General features: G+C 39.6%; 2 protein-coding genes across 2 annotated transcripts; both read right to left on the reverse strand.

Moving 5' to 3' along the window:
• Positions 1-726: 726 nt before the first annotated feature.
• Positions 727-4,665, reverse strand: arf2b (ADP-ribosylation factor 2b). Its single transcript, XM_033984982.2, has 5 exons — positions 4,505-4,665; positions 3,443-3,600; positions 3,168-3,278; positions 2,593-2,717; positions 727-2,507 (listed from the first exon to the last, which is right to left on the reverse strand). The coding sequence occupies exons 2-5, from the start codon at positions 3,588-3,590 to the stop codon at positions 2,343-2,345; spliced, it is 549 nt and encodes a 182-aa protein (XP_033840873.1). The 5' UTR covers positions 3,591-3,600; positions 4,505-4,665; the 3' UTR covers positions 727-2,342.
• A 1,847-nt stretch (positions 4,666-6,512) lies between these two features.
• On the reverse strand, positions 6,513-16,379 carry LOC117387702 (uncharacterized). The gene is made up of 15 exons (XM_033985239.2): positions 16,264-16,379; positions 14,970-15,217; positions 14,151-14,229; positions 13,216-13,990; positions 11,995-12,129; positions 11,784-11,913; positions 11,561-11,689; positions 9,786-9,890; positions 8,926-9,089; positions 8,388-8,538; positions 7,656-8,189; positions 7,227-7,333; positions 7,024-7,144; positions 6,851-6,951; positions 6,513-6,754 (listed from the first exon to the last, which is right to left on the reverse strand). Exons 2-15 carry the CDS (start codon positions 15,196-15,198, stop codon positions 6,590-6,592), a joined length of 2,925 nt encoding a protein of 974 aa, XP_033841130.2. The 5' UTR covers positions 15,199-15,217; positions 16,264-16,379; the 3' UTR covers positions 6,513-6,589.
• Between the last annotated feature and the right edge of the window lie 1,150 nt (positions 16,380-17,529).

The following is a 17,529-nucleotide window of genomic DNA, read 5'->3' on the forward strand; positions in this document are numbered from 1 at the left end:
CGCCGTCAGTGGGCGGGGCTTGTCAATCAGGTGCGCCAGGTAGCCCCGCCCCAACAGTTTGCTGCAAAATTGAATGATGTTATAGAACATTTCTGTTTGATTTTGCAGCAGGTCTAGGCCTTATCCCACAGTTTATGCTTGGCCCATGTGTAAGAATAAGTCTGGATGTCTTTAAATTAAATTTAACCAAAGTGTTGGATCTTCTAGTAACCTAGTAGCTTGTGCTAATTAGTAGTCTAACACATTTTGTTTATGCCTATTATATATTTACTTCAACTGTAGGCTACTTGACTGAACTTGTATCACCACTTTTTCCCAACTTCAAACACTGAAATCATTCCCACACTTTTGTTGGTGTTTCTTTCCTTGTTTATTTGACATTTTTAAATTGGGCCGCTCTCAACATACAACATATTTTCAGCAACGGTTCAGTCTGTGCTTATTCAATGGGGCTTTGTCTCCATCTAGTGGACACGGATTTATTTGACTGCGAAAAACATGTTTACATTGGCAAGTTACACGTTTACGTTTTAATCTAGACCAAGTAACACATTTATAGGTCCACTAGTTTCAGGGAAACAAAACAGTGCAGTACATAAGCTTCCTTCAGACAAGACAAGCCTATGCATAGCTAAACAGTAACCAAAAAGGACTGAAAGGTTTAATATGTTAAGTGTGTGGTGTAAAGACCAAAAAGCTATGAGCAAATAACTAAAACTTCAGAGCTTTGGGTCAAATTGTGTTTATTAATGTGATCAGGAAATCCCCACAGAAACAGTTTACAGGGTACTTACAGATTTACAATCATCCTTATAACAGAAGTGCCAGCTTTACCCCCTTCGGTTCAACACTGAGGATGCCTGAAATCTCATAACCAGTTTGGCCTGCACGCCCTTACACAGGTACACCAGTCCCTTCACCTTTTCAGACGAGGGGCCGCAGTGAGTTGTAGTCGTGTTGGTTTTAAGTAATCAGTCATGAAATATGCAGTGCAGGAGTCAGCAAACACCCAGACTACGTTTCCTCCGTTCAGTCGTCTGGCCTATTCACAGTTATTGAGCCTTCATTTGTGGTGCCATCCTTCATCCCAACCAGGAAATGATAGATACTGGATGCTTTCCGATTCTCAGGTCAATGTAAAACTGTGGTTTATGACAGTAGGCCCTCAAAATGCACAACTTTCACTTAAGATTTGTCATACTGCTCAAATGCATTTGGTTCAGCAGTCATTATACAAATAGAAAGATGCTAAAACGAGTCACAGAAAATAAACATATGTAACATTGTTTAAAGGAATATAATGTGAAGCTTGTGAATGTAGGAGGACACCTGTCGCCACCTTAACAGCTGAAAGAATGTGTGAAATGCCCGAGACCTTTTTGACCAACCCAAGAACAGTCATGTTAATGATTAAAAAGGTCTTCCAATAAATCCAATTGAAACTAAGGAGATTTAACATAACTGAATTGCATACTGTTTGAATTTTTAAGTACATTTTATTCTCTTCAATTCAACCGAGATTGTTGGCTTGCCTTGTGCTTCACGGTCACACTTAGTGGGGAGAAAGGTAGTGTTCATCCAAGAACCATTTGCTAAGAATAATCTGTTATATTCCAATATAATAATAAAAACAAAAGAGCATGATTTTCAAAGGACAGCAGAATGAACGAGGATGTGCGTTCTGTGACTTGCTTTGACCTGATACAGGTTAAGATGCAATTTACTGAAATCACTGAGTGGTGGGCTAATAAAGTTTGGAAATCAAAAGGTTAAATTGAACTAGCATTCATTCTACATCTGGTGCACTTTTCAAAGAGTATCCTACAGCGGGAGGAGAGCTTGCACCCTTGCTCGTTCTTGGCCTTATGAAAACCATGCTTTTCTCTGCAGAGTAAGGGTGGGGAGAAGGGGGGTCGTGCAAGACTGGAAGTGGGGGTAGACTGAGTATGGTGGTTCGATGATGAGGTGGGGCTTGAGAAACCGGACTGCTGATTCCACAGGAGGTGTGTAAAAGGCACGCCAGGGTTACTCCCAATCCCAGCCAACGTACACAGAGACGCCTTCACACCCACACGCACTCGCTGGACACACTAGGAACACACACGCACACCCACGCGCACACACGAGCAGCACAGGCTAGAGCCCCGGGAGCACTGACAATGGGAGGAAGCAGGAGGAAGTCGGTAGGGAATGAAAGATGTTCTCGGAAGAAAAAGAGCTGGCGTTCAAAGTTGGGTAAAAGGTTTGGGGCGCAAGGGGCCTTAATCCGGTGCTGCCACTGTGTTGAAACAGAAAAAATAAACAACAAACAAAAAATAATAAATCAAAACTGGTGGAATGGATCATTTCGGGGAGTTCTTCAGCTGGTTGGAGAGCCAGTCCAAGCCCTCGTACAAGCCGTCTCCGCTGGTGGCGCAGGTGGCCTGGATGTACCAGTTACGGTGACGAAGTGAATGCAAACCCAGCTTGTCTGTGATCTCTGCAGCGTTCATAGCGTTGGGTAGATCCTGGAAAAAGAGAAAAAAATAATGAGCATTTTTAAAAAGGGAGGAAGCATATATTCTAAATATTCATACTAAACTATTATCTCACCTGTTTATTTGCAAAAACAAGCAGCACAGCATCTCTGAGCTCATCTTCGGAAAGCATTCTGGACAACTCTTCCCGCGCCTCATTCACTCTCTCTCTGTCATTGCTGTCCACAACAAATATAAGCCCTGCAAACAGGAGAACAAGTTTATACCTGCACAGCTTTTTGATTCACAAAGAATCTAAGCTGAACAGAAAATTGAGATGGGCAGCAAGCATAAAAGCAAAATTATTTATTCCGCATCCACAATCATCCCTCAAGTGCTTAAACTCTTCCACCTGTATAATAGTTTGAATCACTTCAGGCCACATGCAAATTTGCCTAGTCAAATTAATCTTAAATGAAGAAAATGTTGTCCCATTAAAATTGTGTTCTATATCAGACTATTCAGAAAGCTACAATATGCTGTGACCCTTAAAAGAGCTATGCACAGGGTACAGACACCCACATAGTGTATACTAAAATGTGTCACAATTTGTAACTCATTTGCCTGCCTTTGGATAATAATGTAATGGGGACATCTGAAGGCAGGATTGTTTAGAATCAGGTTTAGCAACAATAAAAAAGTCCTTCTCACCTTGAGTGTTCTGGAAGTAGTGGCGCCACAGTGGCCTGATTTTGTCCTGACCACCTACGTCCCACACTGTGAAGCTGATGTTCTTGTATTCTACAGTTTCAACATTAAAACCTGAACAGAAACAGAGTCCAAAAATTACCAAACATAGAATATAAAAGACACGTTGGTGTAACGGCTCTGGGAATATTACAGGGAAATGTTACTGTAGAGGACAAATGAAAAACAAGAGCCTAAAGGGAGGTGAAAAGCAAACAGTGAGAGCAAGGCATCCATACCAATGGTGGGAATGGTGGTGACTATCTCTCCCAGTTTCAGTTTATATAAGATGGTTGTTTTTCCAGCAGCATCAAGCCCCACCATAAGAATTCTCATCTCTTTTTTGCCAAAAAGGCCCTTGAATAACTGCCCAAATACATTCCCCATGGTGACGAAGCTGTAAAAAACAAAGCAGTCAGGTAAATTCTGTAGGCAGTAAAAATATAGTTGTACATTAAAGATGTATGAACAGGACTGGTATTTGACATATAAACATGAATGGTCTTTCTATAGCCATCTTGTCAACACACAACAGTGCCTGTATGAATCAAACACGACGCATTTTGCCAAGAAATTCGCATCATTATCGAGAGAAATGAGAAACTAGTTAGACTGTTAAAGCCCTTTGAGGTGTGCACAAATAGTTGGTAGAACTGTGAGCTAGCCTGGACAAGTGAATCACCGATCTGCCGATAAGGTGGGCCTGTTCCAGCTGCAAATTCCGTGTCTGTCGCCCAAAAGTCAACAAAGGTTAGTCTACAGGCTAAATCCCAATTAAAATAAGTTTAACGAATAGACCACTCCACCAACGAAAACACAGTCACCTGCCTCAGTAAAAATAAGTACGTATTTTTAAAAGGTGGTTTCATTCATAGGCTTGAGTCGCCTGCTTTAGCATTAGCTGCAACTAATGCTTAACCGTTCTACGGTACAGGGCGGATGCTTCGGCTAAACTCCGGTTAGCCTTCAACAGAGCAGTACAGCTGTTAAAAATGTACTCACTAGATATGTTTACCCACGACGATTAACTAGTGTAACTGAACAGATATATAAACGCATTTTTAATTAGACATGACTGAAATAGGCCAACTTAAACAGATATTTTTGACCTGTTCACTATACGGGAACTGTTCAGCAACCTGCTAATGCCGCTAGCATTAGCTGAATGCCGCGTCACAGTAGAAGGGCTACACTGTGGTGCGGTGTACAGTCCTAGAAACATCATATTTCGAGAAGAAACTCCAGGTGTACTTGGTTAGAAAACGCGTGGTAAAACAACGAGCGATAATGTCGATTATTACCTTTAGAAAGGGCAGCTTCTCGATCTTTCCGTTATCTTACACTGTCTCTCCAAAATGGCGTCTTGCGCATCCAGGGAGACACCGGCGCACAGGAACTTCCCACTTTCAAAACGGACCCAATCAGCTGCCCAGTACTGCAACAAGAGCCCGCCTCCTCCTCACCGACGTCCAATCAGGGCTCTAGCTGTTTCCGGGTTACACATTGCACAAAATGTCGAGGAAGTAACTGCATACAAGTTTATTCAAGTTTCAGCTGCAGTTACAGAGAAGTAGTAAACAACTGAGCATTTAGAGCTTTATGCAAGAGCTGTGAAGTTAGCCAGTGTCGAGCGTTCAAACAAAAGAAAAATCTGTCGAGTAAACTAGTAATTGCTATTAATGATGGTGCTCTGAGACAAGGACTCACTGCCAATAAAATAAATAGTCTACGGGCGTCCAAAGATTTTAATTAGGGACCATTAGACATAAGGGTTGAAGAACCAGAGCCTATCGTATTAAGCACAGATCTGGCATTGCAACTTTTAGAACTTTTTGTAACATAAGTCGCCTTTTCAATTATGAAAATTTGGGACAATTCAGCCTAGCTGCCATCAAAAGGTTTGGATACTCTCCCCTGTTCTTAAATGGTGACCTGGGGACATTCCTAAAATTGCCTTATTGTGTTGTTATGTGTTGTTAATCATGTGATATGATGTGTCATAAGGTCTACAGTTTAACATGTGACAAGTCACATGTGCCTTTTGGCCCGTTTCTTTGAATAAAATATGAGATGGAGTGGTGTTAAAATGAGTCTATAGAGCTCCTGCAGTTGTCCTTACGCAATCCCGGCATGAGAATCCTCATAGAAACTGATGAGTTTCAGTGGCTGAGGATTATTCTTGCACACCTAGATCTACACATTTGAGTGCTAATTAAGCCTTACATTACTTAAGCTATGAAGTTAGTTTTACATCGTTTTTGTTTTGTTTTTTTTATATTTGAATGATTCAATCACAGTTTTATAACTATTCATTCTATTGTTTTTTGTGTGTTTATTACATTGACATGAGTGATTTAGGCTGCTAATAGGCTACAACAACTGCACACACAGCGCACATCTGTTTTTGCCATGTAATTGATTTCACATCATTTAAATCAGAGGTGCTCAAACTTTTTTTATCGAGGGCCGCATCTCAAAACATATTTGAAGCGGAGAGCCACAGACCAGTGATCAGTGCAGTGAGGTGCTTTAAACACAGCTTTGACAGAGCCGCTGTATATTAATAAGGCTTGAAACGCATTCATTTTAGATCTGTATCACAATGCAATGTGATGTTTGAGGTTATAGTTGTAGAAATACTTTAATTGGCTGTTAAAAGTACTACTTATGATCAATTGGGCCAGTTCAGCAGGAGGCGTGAGGGCCAATAATAACTGTCTGAGGGCTGCATTTGGCCCCCGGGCCATAGTTTGGACACTCCCGATTTAAATGGTTGATATCAGTAAACGTCATAGGTACACAGATTTATAATGAAGTACATTTTTCATATCTCAGGAGACCCTTTTTGATATAAGAAGATGAAAAGTAAAGCAGATGTTCAGACATTGAGAGTTAAGACCACATCTATGTAATCTCCACTCTTAAATATTAAAATATCACTCATGTCAAGTATGGATCACTAATGCTTAATTTTAAGATAAATCATTGTCTATCATTTAATTTAAAGGGGGGAAAAAAACTCCAAGAGCGAACTCATGCCATTCATTACTGCTAATTCCCCACTGCCAATATGGCGTCTTGGTCAAATGTAGACATGTGGGTGCAAGTTCTATAGGGCTATACTACTACACATGTAATTTATCTGTCTTGCGGAATACATTCTTTGTTTTTTCTTCTTGTTCTTTTTCATAGATAAAAAAACATTACATGTTTTGAGAGGAAAAAGGCTAGAAACTGTAAATTTGTATTTTAAACAGTTTATTACAAAAATATGAATGGAATATTCTACTTAGAAACTGGCCATTTAGGTTTTTATAAGATGCCTGCATAACAGATTATATTGCACACAATTAGTGCAACCAACACAAAACAATATGTACACATTTTTATTCCCGTAGTTCAAGTTTTCCATGTTTGACCCGCCAGCTCCAGCGCTGACATCTGTTGGGGGCAGGAACACAGCGCAGCCATAAACCCGATGCTTTGATCTCTTGTTCAAATGAAACTAATTTCCTGTCCAGTGTCTCCAAAGTGAAGGCCTCCTCTGAAATCTAAAGGGGATAAACATTACTTATAGATATATTAACCTAACACAAGTTAGCCTGGGGTATATTGTAAATAATGAACAATGTGCATTCAAACACTACCTGATTACTTATTCCAATTGCAACATGGCCCACTTTGACCTGGCGCTGTTCACGAATCCTAAGACACTGTCCTTGAATATCCTCAATCCAGATATCAACACCTGGAAGAGTTTTACATTATAAATACTATGAACAATTCACTCAATCAGGTATCTTTCTTTTTTGACTTGTACCTTCAAAATAATACAGTGAGGGCTGGTGAGGTGAAGCTGTCCACTGCAGGTACCCGTCTGCCTGGCTATTACAGGAGGAAAAGACTCCAGAGCTCAGATCATCAGATGAACGATCAGTGTCCTATTTGAGAGAGTGTGTTTCGATGTTGTTTTATACACGGAAAATCTATACACAAACACACACATTATAATATAATACAAACATTATCTGAAGCATCTATCTGTGACGAGTCCGAGCAGCTAAAGCAAGATGGAGGGTCATCTCTAGGCTCAGGAGAGGGAGGATGAACTGTGTTCCCCAAAGAAACACCTAGAGAAAAAACAAAACAAAAACAAGAACATTTGATTGCTCTTGTATAAATTACTAAATGAGATGAGTAAAAGATTGTCAAGACAATCTGTAGGCCAGTAATTATGAGTTACTGACTGAATTGCTTTATTTTTATGAAAATCTGATGCCACCTATAATAGCATGGCATTAATATAAACCAAGGATACAGTAGAAGTACAAATAAAATCACATAAAAAGGGGGTTACGTGGGAATGCCTGTGTATGCAAAAATAAAGGAACTTCCTGGGGATTATAACATATTATAGTGATTTGACTGTCACTAATCACTTTCCCAACTCACCATCTCTGAGGTACTCCAGTTCTTCTTCAGATCCCCACCAATCATCTTGTCTCTGTCCTTTTTGCAGCACAGGGAAGACATCTTTGAGACCACGAAAGTACTCTGTGGACAACTCTTCATCCTCTTCTTCCTCCACCTCTCCATACTCCTCCCAGTCTCCTTCATAGTCTCTGTCAAATTTTAACCACTTCTCCTCTGTGTATTCCTCCACTCCCATGTAAATATCCACTTCAGAGGACTCCGACCCAGTGTCCCAGTCATTTCCATCTGCATTAATGTCTTTTAAGGATTTTGGTTCAACATCACAGTCTTGTTCTGAGGTTGTCTCCCAGTGGCTGCCATCACTGTCTTCACCAGCAGCAACCTCTCTCCAAGGGCTAACCCAGTGCATTGTGGGTGATAAGGGACGTGTGGATTTCCTGGAATTATGGGGGCTTTCGGGCAATAGAGAGCTTGGATTGTCATTGTTTTGCTTCTTGGAAGAGTACAGGTTTTCACAGGCAATTTTTATAGACCAGGGACTCAAGCCTCCAACTGCAGAATAGAGTGGTTTGAATTTAGTTAAAGTCTTAGCAGAAGTACCGTGGCATGAAAATAGCAGAATACTTTATCTGCATGTTTAAGCACATCTCTGATGCCATAATAGTAAAAAAAAAAAAAAATAAATACGTAAGAGTTGTCAAACTTTTAATAATAGTTTTTATTTGTTGTATGCAGCTTTGAGGTTTGTACCTGCTCTTAAGGCCTTGGTGGTTTTCTTGCGAAGCGACTTTGCAGATGCTCGTTTATCAGGATCCTTCTTCAGCCCAGCCCTGAACACTTTGGCTGTGAAATTATTGCAGTTGGTTGGTACTTCCCACAGAGGTGGAGGCTCATTGACAATCTGTAATGTAACAAACCAACATCCAGGAAAATAAGATATAAACAATTATTCAGCAATAAGAAACAACATTAATGTTGGAATATTGATCAAAATGGAATTTAAAAGACACAAGTCGTATTATGATGATGGAGGCTTCAAAAAGCTTGTAATGAACAACTCTATCTTTCAATAAAAAGAGGTTAAGGTTAGCATGACTATTGTTACCGTGAGGATTACTTAAACTTATTGTTGTTCACATTAAAATGAAAACATTGGCATTTTTGAATGATAAAAGACAGAGTTTGTCCGAGACCTACACATCATTGGTCTTCCATGTAATACAACCTTCCCTGCTCGATTTCACTCAGAGTAACCTGACACTCAGGATAGAGGCATAAAGAGGCGTACCTGTAAGCACAGAGGGTGGGAGTAGTAGCGGATCCAGGGCTGACATCCATTGAGCATGTGCAGCAACATACAGCAGCTGCTCCAAACATCTGCTTTGGCGCAGAGCTGCTCTCCCTGGGCAACCTCCGGAGCCATATGTGTCTCAGTGCCTGGGAAAGCAGAGCCTGTGAAGAGGAACAAGAACGGACAACAGGCCAAATGTGATCAACACTCAAGTCTTGTATTTAAACATAATATAAAGATCAAAGCAAATAGATTCACTTTATGTTATTCTTTTTTGTTTAATGCAACAGGCCTTTAGTTTAAAATTCAGTTTCCCAAAGCAGCACATTTTAGGCTAGACTGTTTTTTTTTTTCAATTATTTTGCTTACTCAGGTGGCTGAAGCAGTTATTAGCCAAAGGTACACAAGTACACAATGAACAATGACATTTCAGCTGCACAAACAACCACTGATTACTTCATTCATTCACTTTAAATCACCAGAGGGACAATATCGATTCATATGCAACTAAGCAAGCATTTTTATTATGACCACCTGTCTATCGATCCCTGCTCTGAATTTGGTTTCTTACAGGGATGACACTTTATATGATCAACCCAGATGTATGTCTGACAGTGAATGCATATAGATGAAAATTAGGCAATATTTTAATATAGAAACATCCCCCCATGACACATTTCTTAATGCTCTCTAGACGTCCTGTGTGAAAATCATTAAATAGTTATTAGACACAACATTTTGCATTGCACTGATGCACTGAAAAAGAATATTTTAAGACTCATAGATGTGTGCATGCAAAATATACAGCCAAATCCACATAATACGCATAGCATTGCTGGCTAAGTGACCTAACTCACCCCTGAATGCCTTGGTGCTCCATCCATTGTCATCTAATGTTTCAGAGAGCCCAAAGTCACAGAGGAATGTGTGTGTGCAGTCCGCAGACAGCAGCACGTTGTCAACTGGAATAAAATCAACACACAGGATTCAGGACGACAGCGTGTTTTCATTTGGAGCTCATTATGATACGGTAGAGTGAGAAATCAGGAAGGCTGTCAGGCTCTGTCATAATGGCATAATGTAGTTTCTGCCTCATCTGCCTTCTGGGTGGTTTAAGGTAACATCCAAAAATAAAGTACAGCTCTGACAAAGTAAGAAACTATGCTCAAGAAGTCAGTTTGTTAAAGGTAGGGCTGTAACATGTGCTCCAACTGGATGTACCACCAAAGCTATTAGCTGTAAATAACTGTATATATAAAAATCACTGAAACTTTGTTGTTTTTAAAGGTTTTCTATGACTCTCTATGACATGTCATAGAGAGCCCTTTTGGGTTTATTATAAACTGGATCTGGCAACTCAAAGTGAGGAGCTCATTCTGATTTTCATGTAAACATAAAGAACCTTTACATTTGGGCTGTGGAATTACAGTAAACAAATGTTAATTGAGTTTCAGATTCAGTCATTTCTAATCATCAATGATATGAATGGGGATTTTTTAAATCAAGAGATCCAAAGCCAGTCCTGTCAGTAAAAGTGGTTTGGAGTAGTGTTCAGAATTTGAAGGAATAAATGTAACTATTGTTTGTGTTAAATGCCATGCTTAAAAGATATTTGTTTTAATAAGAGAAACTTGAAATTTTAACTTTAATTGATAATGGTGATTGATCAATATGAGGGGGGGGGGGGGGGGGGGGGGGGAAATCACATTTATTTTCTCCTATCACCCAGTCCTATTTTAATTCCATTATGCAATATATTGTTGTAACTGTGAATACATCCACACTACAACTTTATCATCAAAATCAATATTTGTTTTTTAATATGTTAACTTCTTGTTTACTTGTAGAGGTTAAAAAATGTCAAAAGTAAAAAAAAAAAAAAGGGAGCTGATAAACAGCAATAGTTGTATTTGTCCCAGATCGTACAGTTATCCTGTTAGTAGTTGGCTGTGTGAACCTGCCCACAGTGAGGACAATGGGGACTGTTTGAATCTTCTCCCATTCACAATCCTCTCAGTGGAGATTAAACTGGGTTAGGGCTGAGGTGTCAGTTTGGGATTAGGGACCATCAGAGAGGATGATGGTTGACAGAGGGAGCTGCTAAGGCTTTACCATGGGATCCCTTTCAGTGGGTGCAGCCAATGATATAATATTAGGTGTCATTGTGTGTTTGTTGGGTGTAGTTTTTAAAGCTTAAATCCAGAACATGTTTGACACTGTAGACAGAATTTAGTCAAAAGTATTCAGCCAACTAGATGTACTTACAATTTAATGTAGCTATAGAAACTGGGAGATAAAATAGTATAAGATAAACTTTATTCACAATTATGACAGCCTTTATAGGCAAATTGTGACAAATGTTTTTTGGAATAAATGGTGTGCCCAAAAACAAAATGAAAAAGTAAGAGCTGTGCAACAAAAGAGCTGTGCAACAACCTGTTAAGATGCTGAGTCACTACTGGTAAACATATCTATCAAAGTATAACATCACAATGTTTTGCATTTAGCATGTTAAAATGTCCATAGGGCGACTCTGAACATGTACCATGTTTATATGCTGTATTGTGTATAAGTGTATTGATTTGATTGTATGGTGGATATTTCACAATATATATATATTTTTTAAAATGACCTTTGACATCCAGGTGCAGCACTTTGATATTGTGCAGGTGTTCCAGCGCCTCTAGTGTCTGAAGCAGGTAATGCAGGGCCAAATCTTCAGGAAGTGAGTTAATCTCCTTTAAAAGTGTACCTAAACAAGCTAAACGTAAAACAAAAAATGAATTTAAAAAAAACAAACATCAATTATATTTGGAAAAAATGCTATGATCTGAATTTATCCTAAAAATAATGACCTGGTTTTAAATCCATGAACAGGACAATGTGTGGCCCCTCCCTCACTGCCCCAAACAGCTCTACGATGCGAGGAGAGTCCTGAGCGCTCCATGTACTAACCTCTTCACTGCTGAAACGACTGATAGGGATCTGAAATCAATTATATATTAATAATAACATAGTTTAATCCAATAGGCTTTGGGTGGTGCACATTTGGAGATCATGACTCACCCTCTTGGCTGCACATGTAAACCCAGTACGTTTGTCCTGAATGGAGAAGACGTCACCGTATGAGCCATTCTGGATGTGATGGAGAACACAATACTCACGTCCCTCCCTGTACTGGAAGCTCCTGGGCTGCAATGCCTGAAGAGGGACAAAGACTCAAAGTTAGTGAGATCCAGACTTTTCAGAAATTGCTTATTGTTTTTTGTTGATAATGTAAATGCAAAAGAAATCTGCCCAATTCTGAAGATCATGTCAGAAACAGTATGCAGATGTTCCACTGCATAACGATACTAAACAGCTGTTATCCATCCAGCCATCAAAGTATCTAAGGGTATGTTTGATATTTTTGCAATATTCACTGTAATAAGCACTATATTGTTTTTAAATCCAAAATAAATGACCAACAATGACACTTAAAATTGTCCTTGGGAAAAGATTATTTGGGTTTTTATGTCAGATGCTCTTCCCTCCTGACACAACCAGTCACATACTACGTCTGGAATAGGCCATGAGAAAAGTATCTTGACCAAAAACAATGTGTAATCAACAATAGGTAATCATCACTAGTGTGTGACCGGAGTGAATGAATAATGGATGTGAATGTCTAGAAATGTGCTATATGAGACCAATCCATTATGCTCTCAAATTGGAATTAAAAATAAAAAAAAGATACTGTATTTTATAGAGACCTGACATTCAGGTTCTCCCATAATAAAGAGAAGATAGAGAATATTGTCATGGTTGAATAGTCTACAACACAATAAATTCATCTTCCTAAATGTATTAAACGTTTACACTATGATGACAAAAACAGCTTTAAAAGGTGCTGGCTATGTAACCTTTCCAGTAGAGAGTCCACCACCTGTTTGTCTCCACAATTTACTAGTTACAGGTCAGATCAGTGGAGAGGGAGCCCATAAGAATGCATGTTTTTCAATACTTCCCTTTTTTTTTTTTTTTTTTTTAGCAATAATAACAACTGTTGTTGAATAAATGCAAGTTAGACAATACATTTAATACTCTATTTTGGAAAATTCCAGGCAAAGCAATAACATCTCCCTGGAGACAAGCACATGCCTGCCTGACACCCACCAGAAAAGTTAAACCATGCACCTTTAACTATTATATAAGAATTTCACAGCTAAAGTTTAAGTATCTCCAGAGGCACTATATTCTTCTATAGTAACACTTGGGAAACGCACAGGCTGTTTGTGTGTATCTTACATTATGAAATAAAAGTCCTTCATTGACAGTGCTTTTGGAATTCCACTCTCGTAGACTTTGCCTCATCACATCCTCAAAGAAAACCATGGCAAACATCTTTGGCATGTGAGTCACCCTCCCTCTGAGCTCCTCCAAAACTCCATCCATTTTATCCATATCATCTGCACTAAAGTTCACATCGGAGGTGTGGTCTGGCATTCCCAGCAAGCCTTGAGCACACCCAGAGAAACCGTTGGAGGAATTAGTTACACTCTCATAGCCAGACGGGCAATAATTTGGATCATGACTGAATCCGGATACACCCATAAAGTCAAAGGTCCAGTTAGGTTTGCCAGTATTGCAATGTCTGCAGTCCTCCACAAAACAAGAGGAGTCGCTTTCATTATTGGATTCTGAGTCCTGCTCGTAATCCCAATCTGAGTCCCCCCTGTCTAAACTTGTATCTGTTAATCTGTATTGGTCCTCTGATATGGATATAGCTTTCAATTTGTCTTCACAGCTGGAACATAAGGACGAAATTTGATCTCCATTGTAAGAGTCTGTGAACTGGGGAGGAGGTGGGATGATGTCACATGAGGTCATCTCTTTGCTGGAAGATCGGAGCCAATCGATTTCTTGCACCCAAAGGCCCTGGATGATTGGGCGCTCCTGGCCGTCCTCTGTGCTAATTCTGCCACGGCTTTTTCTGCGCTGTTTCCTCTGGAGGTGATGAGGTTGGGCTGTCAAATCCTCTTCATCGGTGTCACTGAGGAGAACAGCTCCCTTGGCAACAGATCTGTAGACATTACAAGCTTTAGTAATCTCATTAGTCATTGTAATTTCAGGATATTTAATGCATTTAATATCTGTACAATTCTCTACCACCACAAGGGGTCACTGGAGGTAGGCTTATAGGCTTAGATGCAATATTTTCATACACTTAAAATGTATAATACCTGTGTTTTCTAAGCAGCTGGGATTTTAAGTATGGCAGTTGTGCATTAGGAGTTGGGCTAAACTCCTGAAAGTCTTCGCCTAAAAAAAAAAAAAGTTGAACATGTGATTATTATCTGCCAAATTGTTTTACGATATCAATGTGAAGTCAACATTACTATTGACAACTTATAAAAGCACATATCTGTACACATTAGATACAAGTGTTTAAAAGTCAAAAGGCATTTAAAGGTGCACTATGGAACTTTTATGATGGAACGTCTGTCACCTGCTGGTCTCTATTTAGATTTCATGACTTTGCCCAGAATGTTTCTACAGTATGGCATTGAATCTATCTCCATGAAGACAAGCAGGTGACTAGGGAAAATTACAGGTTAGATCTGTGGAGAAGTGATCCAGCTCCCAGCAAGAATGCATGTTCTTTTCCCAGCTGTAATTGAAAAACTGATTAGGTTTAATTAGGGTTCCATACTTTGGGGCATTACTTGCAAAACAATCAAATCTCTGGATGAAGCGCCATGTGGTATTTTGTGTGTGAAAATGGCTATAGTGTAACTTTAAGACAAATAAAACATGTATTTGCTCACACTATCCATGAGTTGAAAACGGTCAGATTGCATGCCTTGGGTAGGGTGCTTGCAGAACAATGTATGATTAGTAACACATTAAGTTCTCCATTCATGCGTTAAAAATAACTGCACCTCAGCTGTTGGCATTTACTTTGGGAGTTAGTTGTAGAATGTCAACAAATGTAAACGCTTGTACAATGTGAACACTTTCCCTCATCTCATTGACATAAACTATAGCCCCCACACGCTTACGCTCTGCCTGTGCTACTATGGAGACGTCAGGGTTCTCCTCAAACGTCCCGGGGCCCTCTGTTGCTCCCACATGCTTGGCTGTGCCTTGTAGCATGACTCTCTTCAGATGAGGAGAAATGGCTTGGACTGGAGACGCGTTCTCCTCACAGGCCCGACCGTCCCCCGTCCCAGGGAAAGAGAGTTCAGCGTCTTCATTCATTATGGGGAAGGTCATGTTGGCGTTGAACATCCTGGGTATTGCCGTTGGACTGAATTGGTCAAAATGAGAAATGCAAAAGTATATATTTAGAAACAATACTGAGATATTTTAAATGCTTTTAAGGCACAGGTGTGAGGGACTGTTAGCAGAAAGATGTGTAAAGATGATGAATGTGTAAAATAAGGCAAAATATGTGTTGTAATCAAATGTTGGACCTAGCCAGTGCGACCAAAAAGGGAATTTGTTGAGCTTGAGAGTTCCCATGTGAACATCACTAACTAACCCATAACAGAGATGTAGATATAGAAAGTTCCGCTAATAAAGTTGAGATTAGTTTTAACACTACAGAATAGCACCCCCCTTAAATGCTAAACACATGTTAATTAAACACCTCTGGCATTTGGTGTGGCAGGGTGTCAATGAAGAGACACCGGGGGCGGCATTGGTGAGGGGGTTAAAAATAGCACAGAGAGATTTGGCACGCACTGAACTTGCCGCATGCCTTCCACTGTGGGCCGGCCAGCTGTCAGGGCTAGTCTGCTTCAGGAGCGGCCATGTTGACAGGGAATACTCAGGGATCAAAACACACACTTCCCACACTTACAGGCCTATGTTTGAGACTGGTGGATAAGTAGATACAACAAGGGCTTCATGATGATAATTTCACACTTTAAAGGTTCATTTATAGTTTCCTAAGACTGAATACATCTAATGAAGTATTATGATTTATTCAATTCAACATCAGGTTTAAAGAAGTGTCTGTCATATTAGAAATGAGTCTAAATATATTTTAAAGCATGGAAGTCTTAAAGTTAGTCAAATGGTTCTACCTTCATTATAGTGCTTCGGGCTAACACTACACTTGTTGTTACCTGTGCTCACGTCCCATCTCCACACCAAAGTCATGGAAAGTATTAGGAGATGCAAGTCAAGTTGTTGGAAAATAACTTGACTTAGCTTAATGCATTAGGAATTTACACTACAGTCATTAACAACAAACAACAATGTGCATCTGTATGACAACAAAGTCATTTCTTATTCTGAAAGCAAGATATCCTAAGGTGAACAAATAGCTGCATCAGTTGTGTGTGTTACCTCAAGTGTCCAGTAGTGTCTTCTGTGTCAGGTTTAGATAAGGATTCACAGCAGGATGTTCTGTAGAAGGATAGAGCACACCTTTAACTTGTTCCTGTCCTCTCTCTGCACTTTGTGACATGTGTACATCTGTATCCATGTACGAGCTACCGGCTTTTTCTGCTCACGTAGCCCCTCTGTGATTGGTCAGATATGATCTCTGACACCTCAAGCCCTCCCACTCAATATCCATGCCGACTTCCAACGTCTAAATATTTGGATGGATACTGTATGTGCCCCCAGTGACACCGTGGCCATGGGGGTCTTTTCAAAATAAAGTTTGATGTATATAAATAGGCAGTGTAATGCTATTCTCAAGTTCTGTTTTGTTAAAGGTTTGAGAATTGAAATGTAAAGAAAAATATGTAGAAGCATGTCAATCAATATGAAATGTTGACTCAGTGTACAGTTGGTTGGAGCTAATCCCCACTACAGTGGGTCAAATATAACTAAAATATGTTTTTATACAGTAAAAATCCCCTTGAATGAAAAGTTAAATTTATGATTGAATTCTAGTCCCAATCCTGGAGCACTGCAGGCCCCCTGTATGTTTCCAAATCAACACATCTTTCCACATATTGTGTACTTAGACACATTAAAGAGCTATTAGGCTGATACATAAGTTTTCGACTGTCCCCTACAGTATTCGTTTCAATTCAAGTTTATTTACATGGCACATTTTAAAACAATTCCAGCTGCCCAAAGTGCTTCACATAATAGTCAACAAAAAGTCTATTAAGTTACATATGAAGTTAATTTACTACATTGCAGCATCAAGAGAGCATTGTGTTTTGAAAAGTGAATTAGAAAATGTATTTATTCTAATTCAAATATACAGGCAATTATAAATAATAGCCTAGTAGTACAAGTTCATGTATTGTAACACAGCATCATTTAAACGAATTATGGCATAGAAAACTTGTTTAAAGTACCTCCAAATCTATGGTCATTATATTAAGCCTGATTGATGCATGTTACTGTAACCAGTGCTGATGGATAAACCGCACTTGTTTACATATTTGTCTTGTTACCGCGGTGACTGGCCCATGCCCACAGCTGCATGCTTCCGGCTGTCACACATCTGCTGTTCCAAATACAGATGACTGGACTCCATACGTTCCTATGGGAATTAGGAAAATACCAGAAGAAGGAGTGTTAGGGCGCTATGAGGGTTCAGGGCAGGAGGGTCTCTCCCTGGCAACATCTGAATGAATGGGATCAGCTCCA

This window comes from Periophthalmus magnuspinnatus, chromosome 19 (genome assembly GCF_009829125.3).
Source record: "Periophthalmus magnuspinnatus isolate fPerMag1 chromosome 19, fPerMag1.2.pri, whole genome shotgun sequence".
Classification (NCBI taxonomy): Eukaryota; Metazoa; Chordata; class Actinopteri; order Gobiiformes; family Gobiidae; genus Periophthalmus; species Periophthalmus magnuspinnatus.

What these genes read in the sequence shown, in the direction of transcription:
- arf2b (XM_033984982.2), bottom strand. Translation starts at nt 3,590, where the DNA reads ATGGGGAATGTATTTGGGCAGTTATTCAAGGGCCTTTTTGGCAAAAAA. An exon ending in CTACTTCCAGAACACTCAAG is followed by an intron (nt 2,718 to 3,167) that starts GTGAGAAGGACT and finishes TCCTGTTTGCAG; the next exon opens with GGCTTATATTTGTTGTGGAC. An exon ending in TTGTTTTTGCAAATAAACAG is followed by an intron (nt 2,508 to 2,592) that starts GTGAGATAATAG and finishes CTCTTTTTCCAG; the next exon opens with GATCTACCCAACGCTATGAA.
- LOC117387702 (XM_033985239.2), bottom strand. Translation starts at nt 15,198, where the DNA reads ATGTTCAACGCCAACATGACCTTCCCCATAATGAATGAAGACGCTGAA. An exon ending in AAGGACTTTTATTTCATAAT is followed by an intron (nt 12,130 to 13,215) that starts GTAAGATACACA and finishes GTCCCTCTTCAG; the next exon opens with GCATTGCAGCCCAGGAGCTT. An exon ending in CTCACTGTATTATTTTGAAG is followed by an intron (nt 6,952 to 7,023) that starts GTACAAGTCAAA and finishes AAACTCTTCCAG; the next exon opens with GTGTTGATATCTGGATTGAG.